Below are 27,189 nucleotides of genomic sequence, written 5' to 3' on the forward strand. Positions count from 1 at the left end.
GGGGATTCCTTGGCCTTCACAGTTGTTGCTGGATGACTTGGGCTAAGTCTTGAAAAAGCTGTTGTTTCACTAGACATGTGTGCATTAGTCTGCACTACAGATGCCAACAGCAGATAATTATGACATGAAAGAGAAATGCCACTATGCAATCTTTTCATTGCTTTCTAGATCTGTTAAATGGTCTTGACTGGATTATGGACTGTTGATTTGCTAACTGTTTAATTTAATTAACTGAAACTGAATTAATTGCAGTACATACGCATACCAGTTCAACTGTTACTAGCAAAAGAAGCCCAGAGGATGAAAGCAGAAATGTTAAATAAAATAATCAGTGGCTTTTTTGCAGACTAAGAAGGCAGCATCTCCCTCCACCCTTACCCTGTCATACAGTATCAACTTACAAAACTCACAGTACACTTTAATATCTAAAGATGGTCAACTCTGCCATGATAAAACTCAACTGGCATCCCATGTACTGCAAAGTAAAGTCAATCCAAAGCACATCTATCTATCTATCCATCATCTCACTGTGAATAGAAAACATTTCCCCACTGAGCAACATAAGACCATGGCACTGTAGAGGAGACAGGCCAGCCTGATAGGCTCCCTGCCTCAGCCCCAGTTCCTGGTGTACATCAAGGCATAAGCCCACCTCTCTCCAAAGGTCAACACCCCTCCCTCGCACTGAAATACTGCTCTTCCCACACCCCACAAGCAACAGCAATATAGATTGACGTTTGACTAGAAGCTGAGCGGTGGCAGATAAATCTCCAAGAGGTCCGCGCCTCAGGGGGAATCTCCTTTATCACAGCCTAGGGTTAGGCTGGCCCTCTTATCTATCCAACAGACTGACAGAGGGTCACCAGACTCTCCTTTGGAGATACACAAATGAAAACAAACAAATTGGCCGCTCTTCATGCGAGAGTCCCCCTGGGTGTGGCCTTTTGGAGAGCCGGGGCGGAGCGGGGGGGTCACCGGGAGGAGCTGCGCTCTTTGCTGACACAGTCGTCCTTGGTGCTGCTGTCTCCGTTGGATATCATGCCACATGTCTTCCTCTTCTTCCGCCTGTGAGACATGGCGTCCCCCTCCGAGCCCGACTCAGCCTGCAGGGAGAGAGGGGCAAACCAGAGAGGCGGGGGAGGTCTTGGATACATCTCTCCATAGAACATACTACATATCTATTACATTCCATTTACATAATAGGGGGGACTAGGTGTCACTGTCCCTCATACACACTGTCTACTCACAAACACCCGTTCCAATTTAACATTACCAATTTAACATGCTATATACAGACAATCATCTGATGACAGTAGTGTTCTTGTTCAACCAGTAGAATAACTAAGTCAGCAGAACAGAATATTCTCTCCAGGGGGAAGGCAGGGCCTACCAACCATTACACAAGGGTAACCCCCAACCTCCACCCAACAGCCCAACCTGATATGGATGTATATGTAACTGGAGGGGCATGCTGTCCACCAAGCTATTCAACACCAGTTCCCCCAGTTCCAGAAACCCAAGACCCGTGGCCACGTTTCTGTGACCCAGCAGGACAACTTAGAGGGAACAATATAACCTTAACATGAAAGACATTATATAGGAGCGTGTTAAGGCAGGGGTGTGTAATATATGCTCATAGTAACTTGTTGTAATTTCTTCCATCATCTCTGACTGCCTTCTAAATGTAATATCAAGGCATGTTGTTGCCTGCATGCAGTAGTGAGAGAGACAGGACCTTTGCATTACAGCCTTTCAGAGTGAGGGGAAGTGTGTGGCTATACAGTACGTGGGGCCGTTTCACATGCACATGTGTGGCAGACCCCGTGACATCTGCCCGCATGTGAACAGCTGCCTGCTGCCCTCTATCTTACACAAAGCTCAGGGGTCCCTAGAGTAGGGGGCTACTGTATATTCATGTGTGTGAATGTCACACTGTATGTGTGTTTTTTGAGGGAACAGGATGTACCTCTGAGTCTGAGTCAGAGGAGCTGGAGGAAGAGGAGGAGGAAGAGTCACTGGAGCTGTCCGAGGCGATGCCAGTCGATTCCTGGAGGTCCACTTTGTCTGCCAAGGTAGCCATGTCTGGCCTCTCCTGCTTCAGGATACTAAGAGAGATTTTATGTATGAAAATAAATACCCTCCTTGTGGAAGTTAGTGGATCTGGGTGCAAATATATTAGAACATTKTCATTAAATACCATGCAAAGGAATATCGGAGGCCATTCTTCTACAATGTATTTTCCCATTGAGGTACCTACAAAGGCAGCTATGGGTGACATTGCAAAKACTACTATAAACCTCAATCTGGCAGTATGATTTAATTTGAAACATCTCTTCAGCGAGGTCCATTATAAGGAAGCGACTATTTATGTATTGCTTGGTTATCAAACTCTAGTTAAATAATCACACAATATAATGCACATTGTTGAAGAAGCTACAAATTAAATTACGCTGCCAGATTATAAATGAGTTTGCAGTAGTTTTTGCACAAATCAGTGCCCCTTTGSACCACGAAAATGTTGCCCGATGTATGGACTGGGGCTTTTGGTCCTCGCTGCTCCCGGGTCTCGTGGGTGGGGAAGAAGCATCAGCACTTGTGCCTTTGCACCAGGACATCCCAGGCACTCGTACCCAGAGGTTCAATGTGGATGCCAGTGCCAGAGCGGGAAGGACCCATTCTTTACAGAACCTGCCAACACACTTTTTATTGGTTCCCATAAGTTTGGGGGGGGTGGTCGTGAGATGTTTGGCCTAGTGCGAGTGGGGGGAGGGGGTGGTCGTGAGATGTTTGGCCTAGTGCGAGTGGCAGAACCAGGGCGGATCCTATAGACCAGATGTATTCAACTCTTACCCTACGAGGTCCGGAGCCTGCTGGTTTTCGGTTCTACCTGATAATTAATTGCACACACCTGGTGTCCCAGGTCTAAATCAGTCCCTGATTAGAGGGAAACAATGAAAAAACGAGTTTGGAGGCTCTAGAGGTTCACATCCCCTCCTTTATAATCATCTCGGCCATCTATAGGCCAAACTAACCCCTTCCCATCCGAAAATTCTAAAGATGTCAGGTGAAAGTTCACCCCTACTAAATCGTAATTGGTCCAAATAAACATTGACACAAAACCCAGTGTGTGCAGAATTGTTCCTCATATTCCACAGCCTCCCGACAGACAAAATATTTTAAAGTTTCTTCTTTCATGAGGTGTTCCTACAGCWGTGGGGGTTCTGTTAGGAGTGCTTACCGATACCACTTCCTTGATAGCTTGGGCCGGCCCCGCACAGTTTTATGCCACACGATGGGGAAGTTGGTGGTGCTGGCAAAGTTCTGAGTGATAGCGATGGTGGTGTCCATGTTGAGAACCACATGCCACCAGCCTCCTAGAGAACAACAGAGATGACCAGGATTAGGTTTCGGATCACCAAACCACAGAAAAGAAAACACAGAATGGCCCAAGTACAAAAATACACCATCTGACCTTCTCACATGGCAGAAAACATACTCTGTCCGAGGACATTTTGATGAAAATCTTAGTTATTAGTTTACAAGACCTTTATGGAGTGGAGGAAGAGATGGGTGGATAGACAGAAATAGTAAGGTATGGATGGACATCTTCAGAGGAGACAGAACAGCCTGTCCAACCGGGTTCTGCTCTTGAATCAAACACACTCCCTCACATACACTCTCTCAGCCATCAGGACCTAATATTCTGGTCTCCAACTTGAGTAAATAGGAAAAGTTCAAGATCTGGACCAGATCCAAAGGAAACAGAGTTTAATCCCGTCTTGTCAGTCAGTTAACGCAGGAGGATGCAGGGTATTAGGGTAGGTCAGTAATACTGGATTAACCTCTGCAACCATGTCGATCACTGAGCCCTACAGTAAGTGTGGTTGTAAACAAGGTGGTGGCTACACTTCATGTTGATATTCATGGAGAGATCTAGCAGAAACTTGATAGCTAGGATAGCCCAGCTACATAGTGAAAAGCTGTGAATACACACATGGCATATCACCGGAAAGTTAATTACATACAAAATGGATCGCTCCTACAGACAGTGAGTCATGTGGCTGTGGCTTACTATAGAAAGCAGGCAGAGAGGCATCAAGTTACTGCTCGATTAAACGTTAGAATGGGTAAAACGAGTGACCTAAGCGACTGAGTTTGGTATGATCGTTGGTACCATCAAATCAAATCAAATTTTATTTGTCACATACACATGGTTAGCAGATGTTAATGCGAGTGTAGCGAAATACCAGGCTCATCAGTTCCAGTATCTCAGAAACTGCCGCCCTCCTGGGCTTTTCACGCACGAGTGTCTAGGGTTTACAGAGAATGGTGAGACAAACAAAAAGCATCCAGTCAGCAGCAGTCCTGTGACCTCTCTCATGGATGAGAGGTCGAGGGAGAATGTGAAGAATCATGTAAGCTAACAGGCTGGCCACAAACAGACAAATAACGGCGCAGTACAACAGTGGTGTGAATGGCATCTCAGAACACACAACTCTTCGGCCCTTGTCACGGATGGGCTATTGCAGCAGACGACCATAGAGGGTTCCACTTCTATCAGCTAAAAACAAGACGACGCTGCTGCASTGGGCACGCGATCACCAACACTGGACAATTGGAAAGTGGAAAATCATTGCCTGGTCCTACGAATCCCGGTTCCTGTTGCGTCATGCTGATGGCAGAGTCAGAATTTGGCGTAAGCAGCATGAGTCCATGGACCCATCCTGCCTGGTACAGGCTGGTGGCAGTGGTGTATTGGAGTGGGGAATGTTTTCCTGCCACACGTTAGGGTCCCTTGATATCAATTGAGCAACAAATGTTTCCGACATTTTGTAGAATCCATGCTCCAAAGATTTCAGGCTGTTCTGGAGGCAAAGGGGGGGTCCAACCCAGTACTAGATGGGTGTATCTAATAAACTGGCTGGTGAGTGTATGACATACATATACACACACACACACATATATACAGTACCAGTCAAAAGTTTGGACACATCTACTCATTCAAGGGTTTTTCTTTATTTTTACTATTTTAGGCTATCTTCAGTATACCACCCCTACCTTGTCACAACACAACTGATTGGCTCAAACACATTAAGGAAAGAAATTCCACAAATGAATGTTTAACAAGGCACACCTGTTAATTGAAACACATTCCAGGTGACTACCTCATGAAGCTGGTTGAGAGAATGCCAAGAGTGTGCAAAGCTGTCATCAAGGCAAAGGGTGGCTAATATAAAATATATTTTGATTTGTTTAACACTTTTTTTGGTTACTACATGATTCCATATGTGTTATTTCATAGTTTTGATGTCTTCACTATTATTCTACAATGTAGAAAATACTAAAAATAAAGAAAAAACCTTGAATGAGTAGGTATGTCCAAACTTTTGACTGGTACTGTATATATACGTATATGTACATATACACACAGCTATAATTTATGTCTTCACAGCACATAACATTGGTATTTCACTTCTCATCAAAAACCTTTCATACTCACTGTATGTTCTGCCCTACTTTTATATAATATATTTCCTAACTAACTGAACCCTGGCCTTTTCAGATCTTGACAAATGATTCAAAATCGCTGAAGATTAAAACTACTTCTCTCTCTCCAGTCAAACAGTATTCAAAGTGAAAGACAGACCAGACATCTATAAAATGGCAGCAGTAGCCCACTGACCAGGGACAAACACAGTCTCCCCTGGTCCCTGCAGAATCTCCAGAGGTCTGAACTCAGCAGGCCAGGTTGGCTGCTGGGTGCGTGGGTACACCACGTTAAACCAGGTGATGGCCTCGTCCTGCTGGTTGCCCCCGTCCTCCCGGGTCACCTTGATCAGCTCCCGGGGCGTGTGGGTGGGGAACAAGCACCAGCGCTTGTGCCCCTGCACCAGGGCATTCCAGGCACTCGTACCCAGCGGGTCAATGTGGATGCCAGTGCCAGAGCGGGCAGGACCCATTACAAACCATCTGAGAAAAAATACATAAAAATAAAGGGACAGGTGTTACTAGAGTTAGTTCAACTTCACAGAACATACAATAACATTGCAGCTATTTTAGTTAACAATGTTACTGAGAATAGCTCTTACCTGTAAGGAGGCCGGCGCTTCTCCCCGGCGAACTGGAAGAGGTCGTCCCTAAAGTAAACTGGCACCTGATAGTCCTCCAGCAGTTTATGGCGCTTGGCGTGCTCGCCGTAGCTGCTGTCGAAGATATAGAGTGGGCTGTCGTCCTGTGTGGACTCAAGGTACTCCACGTAGTACTTCATCTTCATCTTCACAGAGTAACCGTCGTTGTCCTCACCACACTTGAACTTCTGGTTGCGGTACTTACGTTTGAGGCGCTCCATGGTCCACTTCTCGCGGGCGGGCCAGGTGTCCTGACAGTTGAGCAGCACCACAGGTTTGTAGGGCCTCTCGAAGCGCTGGATGAACTCCTCTGCGCTGAGACGCAGGGTGTCCACACGCTCAACATTGTCCTGTGAGACGCATATGTCATGTCAGTTTGTGTGTGTGAAAGAGAGAGGMTTGAGGGCTACATTTCATGAATGTACGACTACTTTAATCAATAACCTTTCTACCAATATAAATTACGTTGTACTGAATTCAAAGGGAATACTAGTCATTTCTGACTTAATGCTTCCCAGTCATTGGGCCTAGTATTGGTCTCACGGATTGAGGTTGAGTGTTTTACAGAACTGCATCACAATAAAAGATCAACTGTTTTTGAATGCAATGCAACCAACTGGAACATTAAGGAGTTGACTCAGAGGAAGACCATTTGATATAGTCTGATCTGGGACAAAGGGAATACAAAAGGTCATGTGCATTTTTGTTCTGCTTTTACATGGAATGACGGTGTCTGAAAGTAACCTTTTTAAAATGTATTTAACTAGGCAAGTCAGTTAAGAACCAATTCTCATTTTCAATGACACCCTAGGAACAGTGGGTTAACTGCCTGGTTAGGGGCAGAATGACATGTTTACCTTGTCAGCTCGGGGATTCGATCCTGCAACCTTTCGGTTACTAGTGTAACGGATGTGAAATGGCTAGCTAGTTAGCGGGTACGCGCTAGTAGCGTTTCAATCAGTTACGTCACTTGCTCTGAAACCTATTAGTAGTGTTGCCCCTTGCTCTGCAAGGGCCGTGGCCTTTGTGGAGCGATGGGTAACGATGCTTKGTGGGCGACCGTTGTTGATGTGTGCAGAAGGTCCCTGGTTCGCGCCCGTGTCGGGGCGAGGGGACGGTTTAAAGTTATACTGTTACACTAGTCCAACGCTCTAACCAATACAGGTTAAGGTTAAGTTCAGAAGCTCAACCCCAAAAGAGAAGGAATGAACCAAAAATGCTGAGATGAGTTGTTAACCTATAGGACAACTCTTGAAACGACCTAAGCTTCGAGTGTCATGGGTATTCTTAGCAGCCCTTAACTCTTGTGATGAAAACAAATCTCCTGCTGAACCACTTGGCAATAACCCAGTGTCCCACATGGAGCAAAGAAAATGCCCTCCAGTGGGCTTATTTCAAACATACAGTTAACCATGAAGTTGGTTGTAAGATCAATGCATTATCAATCATACATTGTTGTAGTGATTGTGTCAATATAACAGTGTTTTATCAGAACACACTGTGGAAAAGGTATGGGCTTTCCTAACCATGGTAGTTGTTTATCTCTGAGGACAAGGGCAATAATTCCTACAGACATAATGCAATTACAGTCTTCTTATAAAATATAAACGGTGGATCGAGGTGGACAAAAATACCATCAGCTGTCATGGGTCAGTAGGCTGGCTACCTGTTGGTGGTGACTGGCTAATAATCACATGTAAGCCTCAATGAAATACAAATGTAACAATGTCACGATTTCCCAAAAAATTAACTATACACCGTCAAACTAATGTGGTCAATAATTAACGGAATGGGCTGTGGCACACAGTGTTTGAGTCCAGACTGACCGATTTGACAGTTGCGCCAATGAAAACCGCTGTGCGCTGAAAGTGCAGCAGCAGCCTACGTGACCATCAGCACTGGTTTTGTAAGGTGAAACGTGTTGAAAGAGCTAACATGGCTAGCTAGCCTAGATAGCTTGCTACGGACAGTTTACCTTCACTGAACGGTGTGACACATCGAAAGTCTCGCAATAGTCATGTTTCGTCCAGTCTGAAGAGTCCTTCAGCTCAGGTCTGGCGCTCCGCTTCGCCTCTTTGATCCTCTTCTTACTTTTATGGTTCATTCCTGCGAATTTAGGGACTTGAGTTAGCTAGCTAGCTAGACTGGGGTGCATAGACAAACACATTTGCTAGCTTGACTTGCTAGTAGTGAAGCGAACGTTAATTGAGTGGCTAGTCTGGAGTTAAAGTTAAACGGTAAGCAACTTCATACGAGTACTTTGTTGGTGTTACTGAAACACGACACGTTGGCCTTAAAATTAAGATTCTGTTCTAAGATGACTTTTAATAGCGAGGAGGAAGCTGCCCAGATGAAATTAGTTAAGCAGCTAGCTACAACAATGCTCTCGCAACCAAACCCGGGGTCCCTACAATTTGAAGGCCGCCCACCCTGAGAGCCGTAGGAAGCTCGTTGGCCACATAAGCGCGAGCCATACATCCGAGAAAACCGATTGGATAAAATGTGGAATAGGCCTTCCCACCAGTCATTAGCACATGTCATTGGCTGTATACGTTCTAGTTTTCCCCGTCCTCCAGCAGACAGTCGCAAGCGTGTCTGTTTTTTTTGTTGAAGAGACGGGTTTTATGATAATGAACGTATTGTTTTCCCACTGAATTTATTTACTCTCACAATTGGGATGGTAAATGGAAAACAGAGCAACGGAAATATCCAACAGTGCAGAAATCGTTCACATTCGAAGATTACGAGGACCCAAAGTAATCACTGAATGTTTCCATCCCTGAGGTTTTTGCGCACTTTCTCCACACTTTTGCCATTTGGAACCAGCGATGTTTCTGTAAATAATATTGTTCGCCTACAACTGCATTGTGGTAATTGGCCCCGAAGCCCGCCGAGTTCCTTGGAGAGGAGTACAGAAGACAGACTTTTCTGAATCAATGGAAGTTGACATTCATCATGTGAACCGTAATCTTGTCGTTTCTCCCCTCTGTACTAGGTCCTTGATCCACAATATGGGATGCATGCATGGCCCTGTGCAGTGGTATTAGCACAATGTGTGTGGACACATAGGGAAGAGCTGATGCGCAAAACAGTGCTAGAGGTAATTTACTGAACCAAACTGTAATTCACAAGCAGTCTACTCTACAATTCACTTATTTACCATGTAAATGTGTAACTTGATTCTAAAACAAACTATTGAATCAGAATGCACTGCTGTTTGTTCACAGCTTGGGGCTGGCGTGAGTTTACCTGGTGTGGTGGCAGCAAAGTGTGGGGCACAAGTGATCTTGTCAGACAGTGCAGAACTTCCACTGTTTCTGGAGAACTGTAGGCGCACCTGTGAAGTGAATGAACTGCCCAATGTGCTTGTGGTGGGTATTACCCGGGGAGAGGTCTCCCCAGACCTTCTGCTCCTCCCTCCATTAGACATCATCTTGGGATCAGATGTTTTCTATGAGCCTGAAGGCGAGTTCAGACTGACCGGTTAGTATGGAATAATTTGAGCAGATTGTTTAGATCTGTAACTCAACTGTGAATTTACAACTTTCAGATATTGAGAATGTCCTGGTGACCATCTCCTTCCTCTTGAGAAAAAAACCCTGAGGCCCAATTTTGGACAACTTACCAAGAGAGAAGGTATGCCTTTCAGGACCAGTCCATGGCTGTCAGTCAATGTCAAGTAAACATTACTCATTTTGATTCTTTATCTTCATGTTTCAGTGCCGACTGGTCCATAGAGGCATTGCTGCACAAATGGAACTTGAAGTGTCTCAACATTCCACTGGAGAAGTTCCATGCCAACAAAGATCAACTAGCTGGGGCAACACTTCCTGGAAGCCATAATGTACAAATAATTATAACCGAGGACAAGGAAAGCTGAATGAAAAAGACAAAATTGTGTAAACTTATCCTTCAGTTACTGCCAGCAAGGCACAGTTAAAGTCACCAAATAGTCAAGACCCAAGGGTTCAAAACTCAATGCATTATAAAATAGTTTAAGTTGTATAGTAGTATTCTGTTAAAGTTTTAGAATAAATTGATAACCCAAATGTTTTAGAAGACTATTTTTATTAGCTTTCACATTGGACACCTATACAGACTCTTGCAAGGGGGAAAAGGAATGCACAAAGGGCAAGACAGAATGCATTAAACAAAATTAGCACACCATACTTAGTGCTCTGAATTAGAGAACATTTTAACTTGTTGAAAGACAGGCATTCTACCGATGGTGAATTTGTAGCAGCCATTTAAGTTGGCCACCATCACAGCATTGTAGCCACAGGGGCATTCCGGAGAACACTGGAAACAGCCAAGCACTGCAACACGCCACCTTAACAGCTAACCAGCAATACTCAACTGCTACACAACTGCGCCTAGTGCACAAAAAATACAGGAGAGAAGATTAGAGTCACAATGAAATTAAACAAAGCTACATAGCAAGTTGACCTGCAAGTAAATCTGTGCCTAGTTCTTTTCATACTTATTCTAAAAGCCCTAGCCATTTGAACTTCTGTAATGGCCTTCATAAAACCCAAAATAACAGTTGTAAAGGCTAGGCCATCAAATCTTCACTATGACAGTTTTAGATAACTAAAATAGCCATGCAGTCCAACAAATTGAAATCCAAGCAGTTTTAGACCATCTACTGCAAAAGCACATTAAGTATAGGTAATTTTTTTGTTAAACATTGCACAACAAAAGACAAGCAGTCTGGGCKAAAAAAATWAAAAAAAGAATACACAAAGCCTTCTGATCAAGATACAACAATAACCTTTTACACAGAAATCATTGTATGGACAGGGTCCTCAGTCTGAAGTGTGACGTCCTCATTGGCATCTCATCTGAAAAATGTTTGAAAGACAAGAATGTAAGAAACAGGTGTTGGAAAACAAATAACTCAATTTTGTTTTCAACCTCTAGTAATGAAGTGGCGACGACTTGTTAACTTTACCACCCCTCCCTCAGATAGACATGGAGACACCTCCAGGCCATATGTATGGTGTAATCAGCTGGCAATGTAATGCCAACTTCATGTGCATAGCACATTTCCCCCATATTAGTAGGAAACTAGTCTACATTTGAAAGAAAGAGCCAAATCAAAAGCTATGCAAACCCATTCCTGATGGTTAAATTTTTTTGGTTCAAGGAAGGAACCAAACGTCGAGACGCCCGGGCTTCACAAAAATGAGTAATCTTGTCATGAGAAACCAGTCAGACAAACCTTGGTTCCCTCCTGAGCACAAGTCTTTGCCCCCAAAAAGCAGAGAGCATGACCTGGAGGACAATGCAAGGCTTCTGTCCATTGTCCTGCAGACGTACCTCAACACCACCCCAACACTGACTGCAACCTGCAACCGGCCTGCTCCATAGCAACCCCCACAGCAYCAGGTGCCCGGACAGCTCACACACCCAGCTCACTAACTGCTCATACTGCCTCAAACTCCTCTTTTGCAAACAGGATTCCGCAGCTTGGAGGAGAGAATTCCAGATTTTTTTTATGAACATTTTATTTTTWTGTTAAAAATGTATTCTCAAATGCCACATATGTACAATGCAAGAATGGACCTAAATTTCCTCTACACTGATAATGAACTGGAACATTGGGCAGGACAGAACAAAATTGTGAAAGGAATAGTCCAAAATCCATCAAATGTGGGTTRCTGGCAACCACCATATGGGACAGTTTTCTATTCCTCTTTGCCATGCCCAGTGTTACAGTAATATGCATAACCACTTTGAGGAGGAAAAACATAAAGCAGTTCACATTGTCAAGACATCCCACAACCAACCCCCTTCTATTCAACCACAGATAACCATGGAAAGGGGACACTTAGTGCAAATCCATCCCACACATCACATCCTCCCCATGCTGTTCATACAATCTAGTGTAACGCTAGACTTCACCTCAAACAATTTACAAAAAGGTAGTGTTAAGGTCCCATCTCCTTGCCCAACACTTACCATTTTGTCAGTCATCTATGGGGTTTCAGCTCCATTCTCCCCAGGTGACTTGGGCTGGCTCTTGGATCTTGATCTTGATGCTCTTTCCGCAGGGGTGTGGCTCCTGGAACGGGACTTTGACTTAGGAGACTTGGATCTGGAGCGGGACCTGGACGGGGACTTCACCTTGTCTCTCTTGGGGGAGCGAGACTTGGAGCGAGAGTAGGAACGAGACCTTGATCGGGTGTTGCGGGAGCGGCTGCGGGAACGAGATCGGCTTCTGCTCCGGGATCTGCTGCGTCTCCGACGCCTCGGACTGGTGAGGAGAAACGAGAGTAAGTTCGTTATGTCGCGGTATCGCCTATCTAAAAACAGTTGTAAACGTAAGGCCACAACACCCTCAAAACGCTGCTAAGTTACCAGGTCAATGAACCATGCTTGTAATGGTGGCTGATTGACGCTACATAATTGAAACAAGGGCCATAAAGGTACCGTTGCAACATTCAAGTTCCCAAACAAACACTATACATCATGGCTAACGTTAATTAAACAATTATCACATAGCTAACAATGAAAAACGACCCAATCGAAGGAGAGCTAGAGCAACTACTTAACCATGTGCTCAGCTCTTACCTCCTACTTCGTCGGCCATCACCCCCGTACCTCCGGGGTGCACCTCCACGCCGACGGTCACCACGATCTCCACGGTCACCACCGCCTCCATGATGAGAATCTGGGGGACGTCCGTAACGGGCCATCTGGACTCTTAGCTCGCGTCCGTCCAGCACGGCACCATCCATTGCGTCCATCGCATCTTCTGCGTCCCGCTTGTCATGGAATCGCACAAAGGAGAACCCCCTGCTCTCTTTCGTATAACGATCTCGGGGGATGTAAACATCTCCTACCCTACCATACTTTTCAAAGACACGGCGAAGGGTCTCGGGTGAGGTTCGGTACGTCAGATTATCTACTTTAAGAGAAGTCATGCCCTCAACATCGGGCGGGGGCCTACCATAACTCATGTTGCAGATAGCGCCTTAGTTAGCCTAGCTAACAAACACGCAACGGTACTACCAGAAAATGTGGGTGAAAGGTCAACACCCGCTTAAAGTTTTTGATTAAAATTATCGTACTTAATCAGCCTGCTCGCAATATGTCGAGTTTTTCTTTAAAAAATGCAATATAGCTTTCCAAATTTATGACGATTTCCTTAGCACCGACCATTTGTTAGAACGAGATGTTGTCCCTTGCTCCTCCTCGTTGAATGAGGTTGACGAGTAACGCTGCTGCGTATTTATTTGGAGGGAAAAGCAACACATCTTCAAATTACACATTTTAAAATCATAATTCAATGCACCAAAATATATTATATTATATACAAATTACTCGGAGGGGACACAAATGGAAAATACTTTCAATTTAGGAATGTTTTTAATTTTTTTGACCCGGAAACGAGATTGCCGTCAGACTATAGCAAATAAACTCAGTTTCCCAGTGGGCTTTGGGTTGTACGCCTTAAAATGTCAGCTGACTATCTCACATGACGAACAGTTTTGGTCACTGTGAAAAATATTCAAAGACCATTTTTACACTAGACGGGAGAAAAGTATCGTAGCCTAGTACATTATTGTTGGATTCTTTCTAGGATTTGAGTCCATATGGTATCTCCACAAGTCGTTATTGGTTTGCTAACTATGTAGCTTGCACAAACAAGGACTATACAGTGCAGCACCGACTCGGTAAATTGTTTTCTTCTCAAGTGGCTTAACAGACTAAAGCAAGGAAATACTTACTATAGTGATTATTTGGTAGCAGATTTACCTAGATATGTAGTGTCTTGACAATAGCTAATATTCATAGTATAGCATCCTTTCTACAGATTTGTCGCCAAGGTTGTTTTGATTCTGTTCTTTTTCAGATGAGCTGTGGACCCCTTCAGAGGTTTTTTAACTAACCCATTTCGTCAAGTAATATTACAGTGACACCCTGCAGCAAGCATGGGTCCAGAGGGAAAGACACTCTTGAACATCATAATCCTGGGTTTTGGATTTATGTTCATGTTCACTGCTTTCCAAACATGTGGCAATATAGAGGTATGGTTAAACTGACAAATGATACATACAAATTCAAGCCACACAACTGTAGGGAACCTACAGGGGAAGTTAATATTGATGGTGTCAATTGTTTATGTCTCATGCTTTTTCAGCAAACTGTGATCAAGAGTTTCAACAGTACTGAATTCCATGGGAGTGGATACACAAGGTAATTCATTATGATGCTGAAATACTGTGACTTTGACCTATGTGGCTCCTATGGTATAGATTAGAACTGTTGGAAAATTGTAACCCTGTCTCTCTCAAAGAGGTCTCCAAAGGTAAGTAATTGAATCTGCCCACTTGAGGCAACAAAGTTGACTTTCAGTTCTCTACAATATCCCAGTTTCCTGAGGTATTTCGTAAATAACATGCATATGACTGTGGTGTTGTAGGGCCTCGTCTGTGATTTAATTGCTGCTGTTGGCCTTTATGGACATCTTAATGACACCACCCGTGACAGGCAAACACCAGGCTTTTTTTTATTCAAACACATCCTTATTGAAAAAAATGCCTGCACTTGTAGCCATGTTGCTAACATTTTCTATGAATAGTGGTATTACATTGGCGCAATATCATCTGATTCGTTTTTACACGTGTCTTTACARGTAGCATGGCCATCATCTATGGAGTTTTCTCTGCATCCAACCTGATTGCTCCCTCAGTAGTGGCTGTTATAGGACCCCAGTTGTCCATGTTCTTTAGTGGACTAGTATACAGGTGAGCACACTCTTTTGACCTTTCTTTAAATCAACCCACTGAGGCCTATACCTATTTACAGAACTGTTTATTTATCTATTCTCTCTGAGTGTGCATAAAGTACTTGTTTTCATTAGCTTATTCGTGATGTTAACACTGTCCAATGTTTTATTTCCATCAGTGGATACATTGCCATGTTCATCCACCCCTACACTTGGAGCTTCTACACAGCGTCTGTAGTTGTTGGAATAGCAGCTGCAAGTAAGAAGACTGTTATTCTTACTTGAGAATTAACGACTTGTATTTCCTATCACCACATAACCCTCTTTCTTTTCTCTTTCAATCTCTTTCCATCTGTGGCCTAGTATTGTGGACAGCTCAGGGGAACCTACTCACCATCAACTCTACAGATGCCACCATCGGCAGGAACAGTGGTATTTTCTGGGCCTTGCTACAGTTCAGGTACTTCTTCTTATCAGCATAACTGTATTGATTGCATCACTGTTTACCACATCTTTTTTACTCTGGTACTGAATCCATGGTGTTGGACTGCCTAACATGTATCTATCCCATTTTGCAGCTTATTCTTTGGAAACATGTATATTTATTTTGCCTGGCATGGCCATGTTCACATATCAGGTATGTCATCAGTTTTGGTTAACCTTTTACTATAACAATGTAGCWATCTTTTGAATGTATTCTACTTAGATTCATGAGTCCTTTCCCCTTTCCTTTTTATAGTATCTAGCATTCCATAAGTTCAATTGACACAATGAGGAAATCTCATTTTGGCCGTAAGTTGCTGACGCGTGCTGTGTGTTTGTGTGTCTAGACAAGGATCGCCAGACGGTTTTCATCTCTCTCACAGTCATCAGCCTGGTGGGCAGCTTTCTGTTCTTCCTGATCCAGAAGCCGGAGCCTGAGGCCACACCCTCCGAGGCGTCTGAGTCACTGCTGCAGACTGAGTCCACAGAGAGCACCTCTATCGTCGTGTGAGTGCAGTCTGCAGACAGGCTGGGATGGAAAACATAGTCTAGGTCTAACGTTAGAGTAAACTAGCACAAGAACATTTTTCCTTATCTACCTTTTATTGACCAGAATTACGCTTGTTGTCATGCATACATACACATGTCAAATATTGATATACTAATAGATATGCCATACAAATGGTGTTTGTGCATTCTGTACCTGCTGTTGTATGTAAGGTACTTTGTATTCCTCCATAGGCCTGGGTTGAATCTGGATAATCCTGTATTCCTTTATGTCTGGAAAGGCTGTACGTAAGTTTATTTATGTATTTCTCTCCCTTGCAGAGCGACTCCAGGTCTCCGTTCCCAGGCTCTGGATGCTTTCAGTGAGTCAGAGTTCATTGGTTGCTTCTTACTTCAATCTGTCATGTCAGCAACAAAGGCTCAGAGCTCAGCTGACTGATATGTGCCCTCTTCTTACAGAGAAAGCGTTGCAGTTGTCTGTCACTAAAGAGATGCTACTGCTGAGTATCTCCATAGCATACACAGGTGGGCAAATTCATTCCAAATAATTCAGGGAAAAAATGGTTTGGGCTATTTCCAATATGAGGAACTTCTTTCAGTGGATGCCAGTATAGAAATATAAACGCCTGCATATTCAATTGACATTGAGTATGTTTGAATGCATAACCATAGGTTCTATGTGTGTAACTCTTGCTCCTTCCCCACCTTCAGGCCTAGAGTTGACATTTTACAGTGGGGTATACGGGACATGTATAGGAGCCATGACTCAATTTGGGGATGACGCTAAGAGTCTGATCGGGCTCTCTGGCATTTTCATTGGCCTGGGAGAGATCCTGGGTGAGTCAAAGTCATTTTTTATCTTCAGTGCTGTTTCGGATCACATGATACACGTGAGGTTTGGAAAGCAGATAAACTGGTTGACAGGAAGGGACTGATGATTCTAGGAAGTTCTGTTTTTGCTGTGCCTCTGTTTGTCCAGGAGGGGGCGTGTTTGGGATGCTGAACAAGTGCAACCGGTTTGGGAGGAACCCGGTCGTGCTGCTGGGGCTGATCACTCACTTCGTGGCCTTTTACCTAATCTTCTTGAACATTGCCAGTGATGCCCCTATTGCCCCAGAAGAGGGCACACACCTGCAGGCATACATCACCCCCAGGTACACAGCAGGGCTTACTCAGTTGGCCCATAAAACAATGACCATAMATTACTATTACAACAATTCTACYTAGTTTGCATAAGAATATAGCAGGTCAGGACATGAGCATTATGTTAAGTGTAGCAGTAGTGCATAATTGCATTTGAACTCTATCGGGTTACTGCAGATTGTGTAAGGTTTCATGTCTGTATTAACCTGGGATGTTGTCTGTTCAGTGTTGAGGTGGTGTGGCGTTGCCTTAATTGCTTAACCTGTTGTTTTGTTTGTTCAGTGTTGAGGTGGCTCTGCTGTGCAGCTTTCTGCTGGGCCTGGGGGACAGCTGCTTCAACACCCAACTGCTGAGCATTGTGGGATTCATGTTCCGGGAGGACAGCGCTCCTGCCTTTGCCGTTTTCAAGTTTGTTCAGGTACATTGATATCTGTTAGGCCTACACACACGATATGGTTTGCTATCTATGGTGATAATGTATTACTCTGAATGATTTGAAGAAATATAACATTGAGCTATTTGCTTGGTATATCCCTTGATGATTCCCCATACTTGCTAACCACAGTTGCTGTATTACAGTGGTGTAACTTGGTGCTCTTGTCCTCCACAGTCCATCACTGCAGCCCTGGCCTTCTTCTACAGTAACTATCTCCTGCTGCACTGGCAGCTGCTCATCATGGTTGTGGTGGGCTTCCTGGGCACGCTATCCTTCTTCGTGGCTGAGTGGGTGGTGGTCTCCAGCCGACGGGACACTGACTATGACAGCATATGACAACCTATGGGAGGAGGGGGTCACGGTGAGAGGAGCTATTCACAGCTGGACGGGTCATCCGGGGAAGAGTCGGTGTAACAGCTTCCTATCAACCTAGCTATACTCTGGAATCCTTCAACTGACAGTTTGACTGGCCCACCTCAGCCCCAATAAGCAGACTGTAGTAACGCTGTTTTAGCACAGTCATTCACAGCTCTATTGATTCCAATAAGCAGAGACTGTAGTAACGCTGTTTTAGCACAGTCATTCACAGCTCTATTGATTCCAATAAGCAGAGACTAGTAACACTGTTTTAGCACAGTCATTCACAGCTCTATTGATTCRAATAAGCAGAGACTAGTAACACTGTTTTAGCACAGTCATTCACAGCTCTATTGATTTTTGCCTTTCAAGTGGAAGATACACTTAAATACTGTATATTTTACTTTACTTGGAGTGAATCAGTTGTGCACAGAGGAGCCTTTATTTTCATGTTCAATGTCATTCACTGTGCTTCTGTCTTCATGTAGATGTTCAGCTGGTTGGGTTCAATGTGCAGCAGTCATTGACTAAGGCTTGGCTAGACTGCTATTCCTACCAAGGTTTCCAGTCTCAACATGAATCTTATTATACTACTTAAATTTGATAGAAGAAGAAAATGTAGGACAGTCGATTCTTGATAAGCGCACATTGGAAATGTACAAACTCTGTTTACATGCAGCACAGTTTATCAATTCAAATACACTTTTCACTTCTGCATGCTCAGGTTTAGTATACATATTTAGAACACTCCCAAGCCATTGCATTTATCAGGACTCCACTGCATCTAGATTTCTTGTAAGATGGCATTTGTCATAAAGGGAGAAATTATCAAGACGCAGATACACTAGCTTATTGCAATTTAAATTATTTTTGTTATAGTGATATCTGTACGAAATTGTTGAACAATGCTCTAAATGTTATTTCTTTGTCAATATTTGCATCACACTTTCAGAGTATCTGTAGTATTCCATAGGTTTTGTCAAAAGTGGGATCCAAAAGGGCATAGATAGTGTATTGAGGATGATGGCATGGCTGTTGGATGAATGGTGTATTACAAAATGTAGACCAGAATTTTTATGTCTAAACTGCTCTAAGTTATATTGCTCTGTTAAAATGTCACATTGAAGAACTCTTGAGCTTATGAGTTTATAAGGCTATGGTTTTATTTAGAACTCACATTGAAACAATGGCCTTTGCACTCTGCAAACATCAAGCATTTTTTGTTCTACATTTTCATCATGCAATTTTGATTGAGGTCACAAACTGTTTACAGTGTTTGTGCTCCTCCTTGCCAAAAATGTGTAGTCTAATTCATGAATCATTTCATTCATTGTGTGGATTGCTTAATGTAGAGTTCAGTTCTGTGACACATGAAAAACTGAGTTTGAAGATTGTTCAGAGCCAGAGCTATTGGATGTGAGGCAATCAATGGGATTTTGAGGGAATACCTATGTGTTTTGGATTATGAACTAGATTTTATACTTGAATGTAGTTACTTAGAAAGGCACCAGGATATGCACGCTTGTTTTTTAAACATTTTTATTATTATAAAATTGTTATTTTGAGCCTTTTTTTGTGTCCGTATGCTCCTTTTTGCCTACCTGGGGTGAGAACAGGTGATGCTTTGCATACTTTCTCTACAACACAACCCTTGTCCTACCTGATGAGGATGTGATGCCCGCCTCTGCCTTGTTGCTCAGCAACCAGGGACGCTGTGAGTCACAATGTGGGATGCAATTATTGTGTAATGGAAGGAGGCTACATCCAATCACAAAAGAGAACTGTACTCACTGTTATTGTTACGTCCAATACGGTTCTATGGTAAGCGTGAGAGAGAACCAAATTGAAACAATTTCTAAAACAAGGTTAGAAATGGCATTGAAATAAGAAACAACCGATATTGAGTAGCAACGAAAAGGTGTTGAAAAGTAACTGTGTAGGGAATATTTAATTCTAATTTACAGACACATTTTATTTAGTACAGAAGAATCAAAGAGTYTTTTTTTCTATAATTTTACATTTCAATTTTTTTTGTATTCGATCCTGTCGTTTTTTTARCTTATGTTATTTAATTGAATCATTCTGGCGTTTCATTTTTACAAAATAAGATGACAATATTGGAAGAAGATATATCGTTCATATCCCTCGTAAATACTTTTTAATAACATTAACTCAAAAGTAGTGTGAGACAAAATGTCAGCTGACATTAGTTTGTTCGATTTGGTGAACCTGTCGATCGGGACACCTGAAGTTGGAGCTGTCAACTTCAATGCACCTGAAAATCCTAGGACACCTGAAAATCCAAAATGTGACCACCGGCTGGAGAGAGCAGGATGCCCCGCCACAGGAGCCCCATGGCCCGCATCTGACCAAGTCCTCTAACCCGTACCATCACATGGAAGACAAACWTCGGCATATAGAGAGACAGATGGCCGCGCTGGAGAAGCTTCCTAGCGGTACAGATCTTATGAGCCGCATGGCCTCAACCACAACACCGGTCAACGACTTGTGGCAGCTGATGCAGCTCCGCCGCAAGGCTCAGGGGAGTGAGGACGGCGTGTCCAAGGTGAGACAGGCTCTTCCTCAAAATGTAATTATTAATATCACACTGTCATCGCTGAGGTATAATTTTATTATAAATRGAAATAATGTCATGCGAGGACAGGTGAAAGTTGAACACTGTTGCTGTTGCAGTGCTGCCTTCCTTGAGCAAAAGTCAAAACTGTGTTGAAACTTTGATTTGTCTGTGATGCACAATTTGCTTGTCATAAGATAGGGCCAAATCATTTTGGGGAATCTGTCCCKAAAAAAATTGTGGTCAAAGAAAAATGGCCATAACAGTCAAGAAATAGGATTACATTACAGTTCCACTGTGTATTCTAGACTCGACATCCATCTTGTGACAGATGTTAGAGTCTGAGGTTTATTACATTGACCCTTATTTTACCAGGTAAATTGACTGAGAACATATTCTCTTACAGCAACGACATGGGGAAGAGTTAACGTTGGGAGGAGAGGGGACGAATGAGCCAATTGGAAGCTGGGGATGATTAGGTGGCCATGATGGTATGAGGGCCAGATTGGGAATTTAGCCACAACACCGGGGTTAACACCCCTACTCATACGATAAGTGCCATGGGATCTTTAGTGAATAGAGTCAGGTCACTGAAAGACAGCCCTGGGGCACTGGAATCTCCTTAGACCAGAGGGAAGAGTAGCAGCTATTGGCCTTCCAGCAGCATTCTGTCTCCCATCCAGGTACCGACCAGGACCAACTACCTAGTTTCTGAGGCAAGCCAGCAGTGGAATGCAGGGGGATGTGCTGCTGGCAAGTGATTCAGCCTCTTATCTGTTTTAAGTCCTTGAGTGCTTGCTCATCAAAGCCCTGTCCTGCAGCTGGGGGCCTGTCTGTGTGGTGAATGGTGAGCATTTCAGAACACTCAACACTGGATAAGGATATTGATGACAGAGCACAGCACAATAGGTGATGGGCACCACCCTGTCTTCTCAAATGACCTCGCTGTGTCTCTGTTCCAGTTTCCAAAGGAAAGGCCACTCCCCAAAGATAAGCACCACTCCTGTGTTCCCTGTGTATGCTGTGGAACAAAATTGTATCTGTATCTCTGCTGTTATCTGAAATGTCTGAGTTTGAAATATGGACACAGATAGAGACATGACAGTCTGTGTAAATAAAGCAAGTAGGAAGATGAAAGATTGCACAGGACTTAGCTATCTTCACTGATGTTGCCCAGACCTGCCCAGTTAACACTCAGGTGATATGAGGGAGGGACAGCCAGTGGGTACAGGCGAAGGTGCCTCTGAAAATCCTCTGAATCATTCATGTATCCTGTGGGCATACTGCTGTGGGTCAATACCTGTCTGGACCTCTGGCCCTCGCTGGCCCTGTCTGGCCTTCTCTGGCCCTCTCTGCCATATCCCTGAAGACCCCACTAAGACACAATGTCCATCAGTTTCTACCTCACAACTCATAGCAGCATATTGTATTTCCTGCATACAGGCCCTTAGCCAGGGTCTCTTTCTTCTTAACCCATGGCAGAGGTTATCAGGGGATTGTTGTGGTTGATAAAGGTGTGCTCTGCTGTGACCCCACAGGGTACATGTCCTGGATCTGAGAGGGTAGCGAAAAGTCTGCCTGAGTGGCGCTCTGTGTTCACAGTGGCGTGGAAGGATTCCAGGCCACCGGCCATCTTAGTCAGAGCCAGTTAATGGCTGACTAAAGAGTAACAGGGAGGTAGAGCGGATGGCTTTCTTCCCAATCGCAAATAACTTCCTTATCGCTGGGACAGTAAAAGTCAGTGTACTTACATTATGTTAGTTACTCATTTCCTACCCCTTTTACTAGAGTTTTTCTTGTTGTCAGAAGGGGCTTGTATTTAGGTTGTCCTGTCTGTTACCATTTGCAACAGACTTGTGGGTGATGCTGACTCAGATGTTGTGGCAGAAACAGGAAGGAGGTTGGGCACTCTGTCCAAACAACATCCTCACAGACAAACAGACGGAGTACTAGGGACATTGTGTCTGAGGAAGATACGGTTGGGGATGTCCCCTGGTTAGGGAGCCCAGCTCCTTTAAGGGAATAGGACGATGCATACATTTTGCTTACTGTTTGCTGATGTAGCAATTATCATAATTTCCTGTGAACTCAATATGTCCAATCAGCCTCATGATGAGCTTTTAAAGTGTCATAAGAATCTCATAGGAAATTAACCATACCCTGGATCCGCTCATCAAAATGTGATGAATACAGTTGATTGTCTCTCTGTTTGTCATTAGGGGTTGGGTTGGTTGCCAGGTATTCTAGTGTATGTCCTATTTACAAGATTTGATCATGTTTTGGCTAATCTCATGTCTCTGAGATGCTTGAGGCGATCAATGAAAAGGTGGTCTCCTCCAGAAATTCCATACACGCAGGTCATATATCCCTTCCACGTTTACAGCTCACTGAACAACCTATTAGTTATTCAGCCAATTGTTTGACGGCCTGTGCAGRTCAGTGGGGTCGCTATGCGTCGTTTCATGTCTGGGTGCATTAGACAAACCCACCGGAACTCTGGTCAATACGTTCAAAACCACCTGTTTCAACTTTGCTTAGTAAACACAACCTATTTCTAATTTGCAACACCCAGAGCAAATGTGTGGGTTTACTCTGTCAACAAGGCCTCAGCTGTGTTAGAGAGTGGAGTGGTTCCATATGGGCAGGGGTTATGTACTCTGAAAAACATGGATTATCTGGAGACAGACAGGTCCTACCGCTGCTTTGTAACAACTTGTGTAGCTCATCTACTGCATATGGATGGTGGTGTCCTAGTAACCTCCCTTGGGGTGAAATGTCAACTGGATGGAGCCACGGAGAGGGMTTTTGGGATCCCTCCTAAATGAAGGGGTTTAGGATCTTCCTACTGATCTTCAAAGGAAGTAGCCAGGGGAATAGTCACATATATGGCTTTGGTCAGGGGGATTTCTACCTTACTGAGTCCCCTGACCGCTTGAAAGTTTCACAGAGTCTTATTTTGGGAGATTAGAGAACTGGGCTGAGTCAGTTTCAAGTGTTTTGGGCATGAAGAGGCTGTGAAAAAGCTTTAGACCTAATGCAAAGAGATCACCATGCGTGCTGATTCACCCTGAATAAGGCACAGTGATGCCGAAATGTTGGAGGTTTACCCAATACATTACTGGGAGCTTATATATCGCGTGTGCGACCCTCTTTATTTCWATAGCCTACGATTCAGTCATCATGACAGAAACTGACAAAAGGTAATGATTGTGTTAAGTGATCTGACCAGTGTTGTGAGGTTCTTTGAGCTTTGAGTCCTTCGGACACACTCTGTTGTGTTGCCAGTCTATGTCGCTGATCCAGGATCTGCTGAAGGAGATCCAGGACCTGAAGGAGTCCAGAGACGACCTGAAGAAAGAGGTCAAGAGCCTCCAGAACCAACTCAACCAGGTCAGACACACATCCATACTGGCAAACCCTCWTAGTGAGGAGYGATTGCAGATAGACAACATTTGGCAACCTTGCTCATCTCCCTCATTAATCTACAGTAGGGGATATACCCAGTGCTCATCACTAGGGAATCCTTCTCCATCTCACCACCCCACACAGTGGTGAAATATAGCGTCATGTAGAGCCCGATCCACCCTGGCCCTGGTCCCCTCCCTCCATCACTCTCTGTAGGGGACATGGAGTCATACAGAGGGCAACAGCATCAAAGAGCCACAGCTTATCTCTGGCAACCTGGCCTGTCACTCACCCCAACAATAGAGTGAGGATAATAGGGATCATCCTACATATCTGTTTCCATCTGGTAYGATGACGTTGCTCTGGGTGTTTTTGGGTTCCAGCTGAATATGAGTGAGCTGGTTGACAGAATTAACGAATTGGAACAGTACTGCCACCGACTGGACAACCTGGACTTTGCCACCGTGAGTTGGAACTGAGGAGACTACATTCCGAGCTCAGAAATTATATACTACATTGTTAAGAGGAGACAAACAATAGTATAGTACTGTAGTAGCTAACTCTAGTAAAAAGATGTTAATCATGACTTCCTCTCTTTCTTGTCTTCTCTCTATCACAGAAAGAGCTGCAGGACAGAGTTGGGCATTACCCAGACCCAGACGAGCTCATCCAGTGTGTGACCTGGGACATCATGCAGAGCACCTTGGTTAGCGAGCAACATAATCTGCAAAAGGCATGTCTTATGTCTTGCTTGAAAGAGCGAGATTCCTTTATCAAGCAATCATATACAAGATATAGGAATAGACATTAGCTTTGTGTTGATGGTGGCTATTTCTCCAATAGGAAATCAGGCACTCAGTCCCTGTCCCCACATCAGTTGTCATGACCACCATGACTCCTTTCAGCGCCTCAGTCAATGCCAACACTGGAGCTGCTGCCTTCACTCCTGGCACTGTCAATGCCAGCCAGCATGGGGTGGCGCTGCCCCAGCAGTCCCTCTCTGATGGAGCTGCTGCCTTCACTCCTGGCACTGTCACTACCAGCCAGCATGAGGGGGCACTGCCCCAGCAGTCCCTCTCTGATGGAGCTGCTGCCTTCACTCTGGCACTGTCACTCCAGCCAGCATGAGGGGGCACTGCCCAGCAGTCCCTCTCTGATGGAGCTGCTGCCTTCACTCCTGTGCACTCTCAGCCAGCATGAGGGGGCACTGCCCCAGCAGTCCTCTCTGATGGAGCTGCTGCCTTCACTCTGGCACTGTCACTACCAGCACGCATGAGGGGGCACTGCCCCAGCAGTCCCTCTCTGATGGAGCTGCTGCTTCACTCCTGCACTGTCACTACCAGCCAGCATGAGGGGGCACTGCCCCAGAGTCCCTCTCTGATGGAGCTGCTGCTTCACCTGGCACTGGCACTGTCACTACCAGCCAGCATGAGGGGCACTGCCCCAGTAGTCTCTCTGATGGAGCTGCTGCCTTCACTCCTGGCACTGTCACTACAGCCAGCATGAGGGGGCACTGCCCAGTAGTCCCTCTCTGATGGAGCTGTGCCTTCACTCCTGCACTGTCACTACCAGCCAGCATGAGGGGGCACTGCCCCAGAGTCCCTCTCTGATGGAGCTCTGCTTCACTCCTGGCACTGTCACTACCAGCCAGCATGAGGGGGCACTGCCCCAGTAGTCCCTCTCTGATGGAGCTGTTGCCTTCACTCCTGGCACTGTCAGTCCAGCCAGCATGAGGGGGCACTGCCCCAGCAGTCTCCTCTGATGGAGCTGCTGCCTTCACTCCTGGCACTGTCAGTCCAGCATGGGGGGGCACTGCCCCAGCAGTCCCTCTGATGGAGCTGTTGCCTTCACTCCTGGCACTGTCAGTTCAGCCAGCATGAGGGGGCACTGCCCCAGCAGTCCCTCTCTGATGGAGCTGCTGCCTTCACTCCTGACTGTCACTCTCAGCCAGCATGAGGGGGCACTGCCCCAGCAGTCCCTCTCTGATGGAGCTGCTGCCTTCACTCCTGGCACTGTCACTACCAGCCAGCATGGGGGGCACTGCCCAGCAGTCCCTCTCTGATGGAGCTCTGATGGTGGGCAGCAAACCCTGTCTCGTGTGGCCAGCGGGCAGAGCGTTACCCAGAGACAGTGGAGGCCCTGAGGGACGTGGGCAGGCTCAGGAGAGACACAACACCCTGGATACCAGAGTAGAGCTGCTGGAAGCAGGCAAGGCCAAACCAGGCCCAGCTCCAGCACCTCCGGGAGCACTCACTGACATGGTAAGACAACATGTGGAGATTGGATAGTGTATGGCTATTCTGGTTTTTTTACTGAATGATGTCTTTTGTGTGGATGACCATTTTTGTCCTGAATGTGTAGGGGAAAGGGGATGTGCCTGACAAACTGTTGGATCAACTGAATCATCTGAGAGTTCTGGTCGACAGCCTGATGGGTGACAGAGCCAAGGTGAGCGAGGAACATGTATGCAAGCACACGCACAAACACACACATTGTTGATGACCCCATGTCCCTGTCGTAGCTGGGAGAATTGGAGCAGCTAATTCTGAACATAGGGACAGTTCAGGGCTCAGAGGGAGGCTCAGAAACAGCCAAAGTGTCAGACAGCTCAGACTGCAGATATTATACCTCAGGTAAACAACGACACAGGAGCACACAGGAAGGCTAAATAGAAATTATAGATATTTTATTATGGAAACTACATTTGATATCATTTGGTAGTCTAAGTAATTTGTAACACAGGAGGTTGGCGGTACCTTAATTGGGAAGAACGGGCTCGTGGTAACTACTGGAGCGGAATCAGTGYAATGGTATGAAATACATCAAACACATGGRTTCCAGGTGTATGATGCCATTCCATTTGCTCTGTTCCGGACATTATTACGAGCCYTTCTTCCCTCAGCAGTTTTATGGCCAGTTGAGATGTGGTAGTTTTCCATTGGAAGAGAGGTGGTGGCCTGCTCCTCATGGCCTGGTGCTCCTGTTCCACCACTCTGTGTTCAGGAATGCAGTGCAGAAAGTGGAGGAAGAGGTGCTACTGCTGAAGACTGAATACACCTCAGCCAAGGCTGAGCAGAAGACCAAGAAAGACAGACAGCTACAGGATCAGGTTAGACAGACAGACACACATATTCCAGTGCATATAGACATTTGAATACACTGTCAGGTCTAACACCAGAGTGTAAAACCTTCAACTGTAGAATATAGCTGAGACAGCATCATCCATAATGTAGCAGCTAGTGGCCCCTGGTGGCCCCAACATGGCCCTCACACTGCCCTCTCACCGCAGATGGACAACCTGCGAGGCATGCTGGAGGACATGATGGCGTCCTCCTCCTCGCTGCTCTCCTAGAGCCTGCAGCAGGAGCCCCAGGGGTCAGAGCAGGGCCAGGTCAGCGGTCAGGCAGGCGGGCAGCAAGGC

The 27,189-nt window shown here is 45.0% G+C and overlaps 4 protein-coding genes across 7 annotated transcripts; 2 read left to right on the top strand and 2 right to left on the bottom strand.

Annotated features, from left to right (window-relative positions):
• Positions 1 to 673: 673 nt before the first annotated feature.
• Positions 674 to 8,554, bottom strand: LOC112071367 (bifunctional arginine demethylase and lysyl-hydroxylase JMJD6). Its single transcript, XM_024138822.2, has 6 exons — positions 8,104 to 8,554; positions 6,090 to 6,478; positions 5,684 to 5,970; positions 3,239 to 3,374; positions 1,967 to 2,105; positions 674 to 1,103 (listed from the first exon to the last, which is right to left on the bottom strand). The coding sequence occupies exons 1-6, from the start codon at positions 8,230 to 8,232 to the stop codon at positions 972 to 974; spliced, it is 1,212 nt and encodes a 403-aa protein (XP_023994590.1). The 5' UTR covers positions 8,233 to 8,554; the 3' UTR covers positions 674 to 971.
• Positions 8,555 to 8,731: 177 nt separating this feature from the next.
• Positions 8,732 to 10,177, top strand: LOC112071368 (histone-arginine methyltransferase METTL23-like). The gene is given in 6 exon segments (XM_070439366.1): positions 8,732 to 8,841; positions 8,843 to 8,912; positions 9,124 to 9,228; positions 9,356 to 9,611; positions 9,679 to 9,764; positions 9,849 to 10,177. Coding segments are annotated over 5 exon segments (513 nt in total). The 5' UTR covers positions 8,732 to 8,812; the 3' UTR covers positions 9,732 to 9,764; positions 9,849 to 10,177.
• A 2-nt stretch (positions 10,178 to 10,179) lies between these two features.
• On the bottom strand, positions 10,180 to 13,331 carry LOC112067755 (serine/arginine-rich splicing factor 2). 4 transcript variants are annotated; one of them, XR_011475847.1, is made up of 4 exons: positions 12,732 to 13,331; positions 12,090 to 12,384; positions 11,448 to 11,596; positions 10,641 to 10,969 (listed from the first exon to the last, which is right to left on the bottom strand). XR_011475847.1 is itself a non-coding variant. In XM_024138825.2 (3 exons), exons 1-2 carry the CDS (start codon positions 13,088 to 13,090, stop codon positions 12,105 to 12,107), a joined length of 639 nt encoding a protein of 212 aa, XP_023994593.1. In that variant the 5' UTR covers positions 13,091 to 13,331; the 3' UTR covers positions 10,180 to 10,969; positions 12,090 to 12,104. The 4 variants fall into 4 exon arrangements, 2 of the variants coding, with proteins under 2 accessions (XP_023994593.1, XP_023994591.1); XR_002894064.2 differs by having other exon boundaries at positions 12,702 to 13,331; XM_024138825.2 differs by lacking the exon at positions 11,448 to 11,596 and having other exon boundaries at positions 10,180 to 10,969.
• A 278-nt stretch (positions 13,332 to 13,609) lies between these two features.
• Positions 13,610 to 18,147, top strand: LOC112071366 (UNC93-like protein MFSD11). Its single transcript, XM_024138821.2, has 14 exons — positions 13,610 to 13,807; positions 13,987 to 14,161; positions 14,275 to 14,330; positions 14,774 to 14,881; positions 15,042 to 15,121; positions 15,226 to 15,322; positions 15,441 to 15,499; positions 15,693 to 15,852; positions 16,174 to 16,214; positions 16,312 to 16,377; positions 16,564 to 16,689; positions 16,832 to 17,006; positions 17,278 to 17,413; positions 17,606 to 18,147. The coding sequence occupies exons 2-14, from the start codon at positions 14,066 to 14,068 to the stop codon at positions 17,765 to 17,767; spliced, it is 1,362 nt and encodes a 453-aa protein (XP_023994589.1). The 5' UTR covers positions 13,610 to 13,807; positions 13,987 to 14,065; the 3' UTR covers positions 17,768 to 18,147.
• The last annotated feature ends 9,042 nt before the right edge of the window (positions 18,148 to 27,189 follow it).

Source organism: Salvelinus sp. IW2-2015, unplaced genomic scaffold (genome assembly GCF_002910315.2).
Source record: "Salvelinus sp. IW2-2015 unplaced genomic scaffold, ASM291031v2 Un_scaffold1596, whole genome shotgun sequence".
NCBI lineage: Eukaryota > Metazoa > Chordata > Actinopteri > Salmoniformes > Salmonidae > Salvelinus > Salvelinus sp. IW2-2015.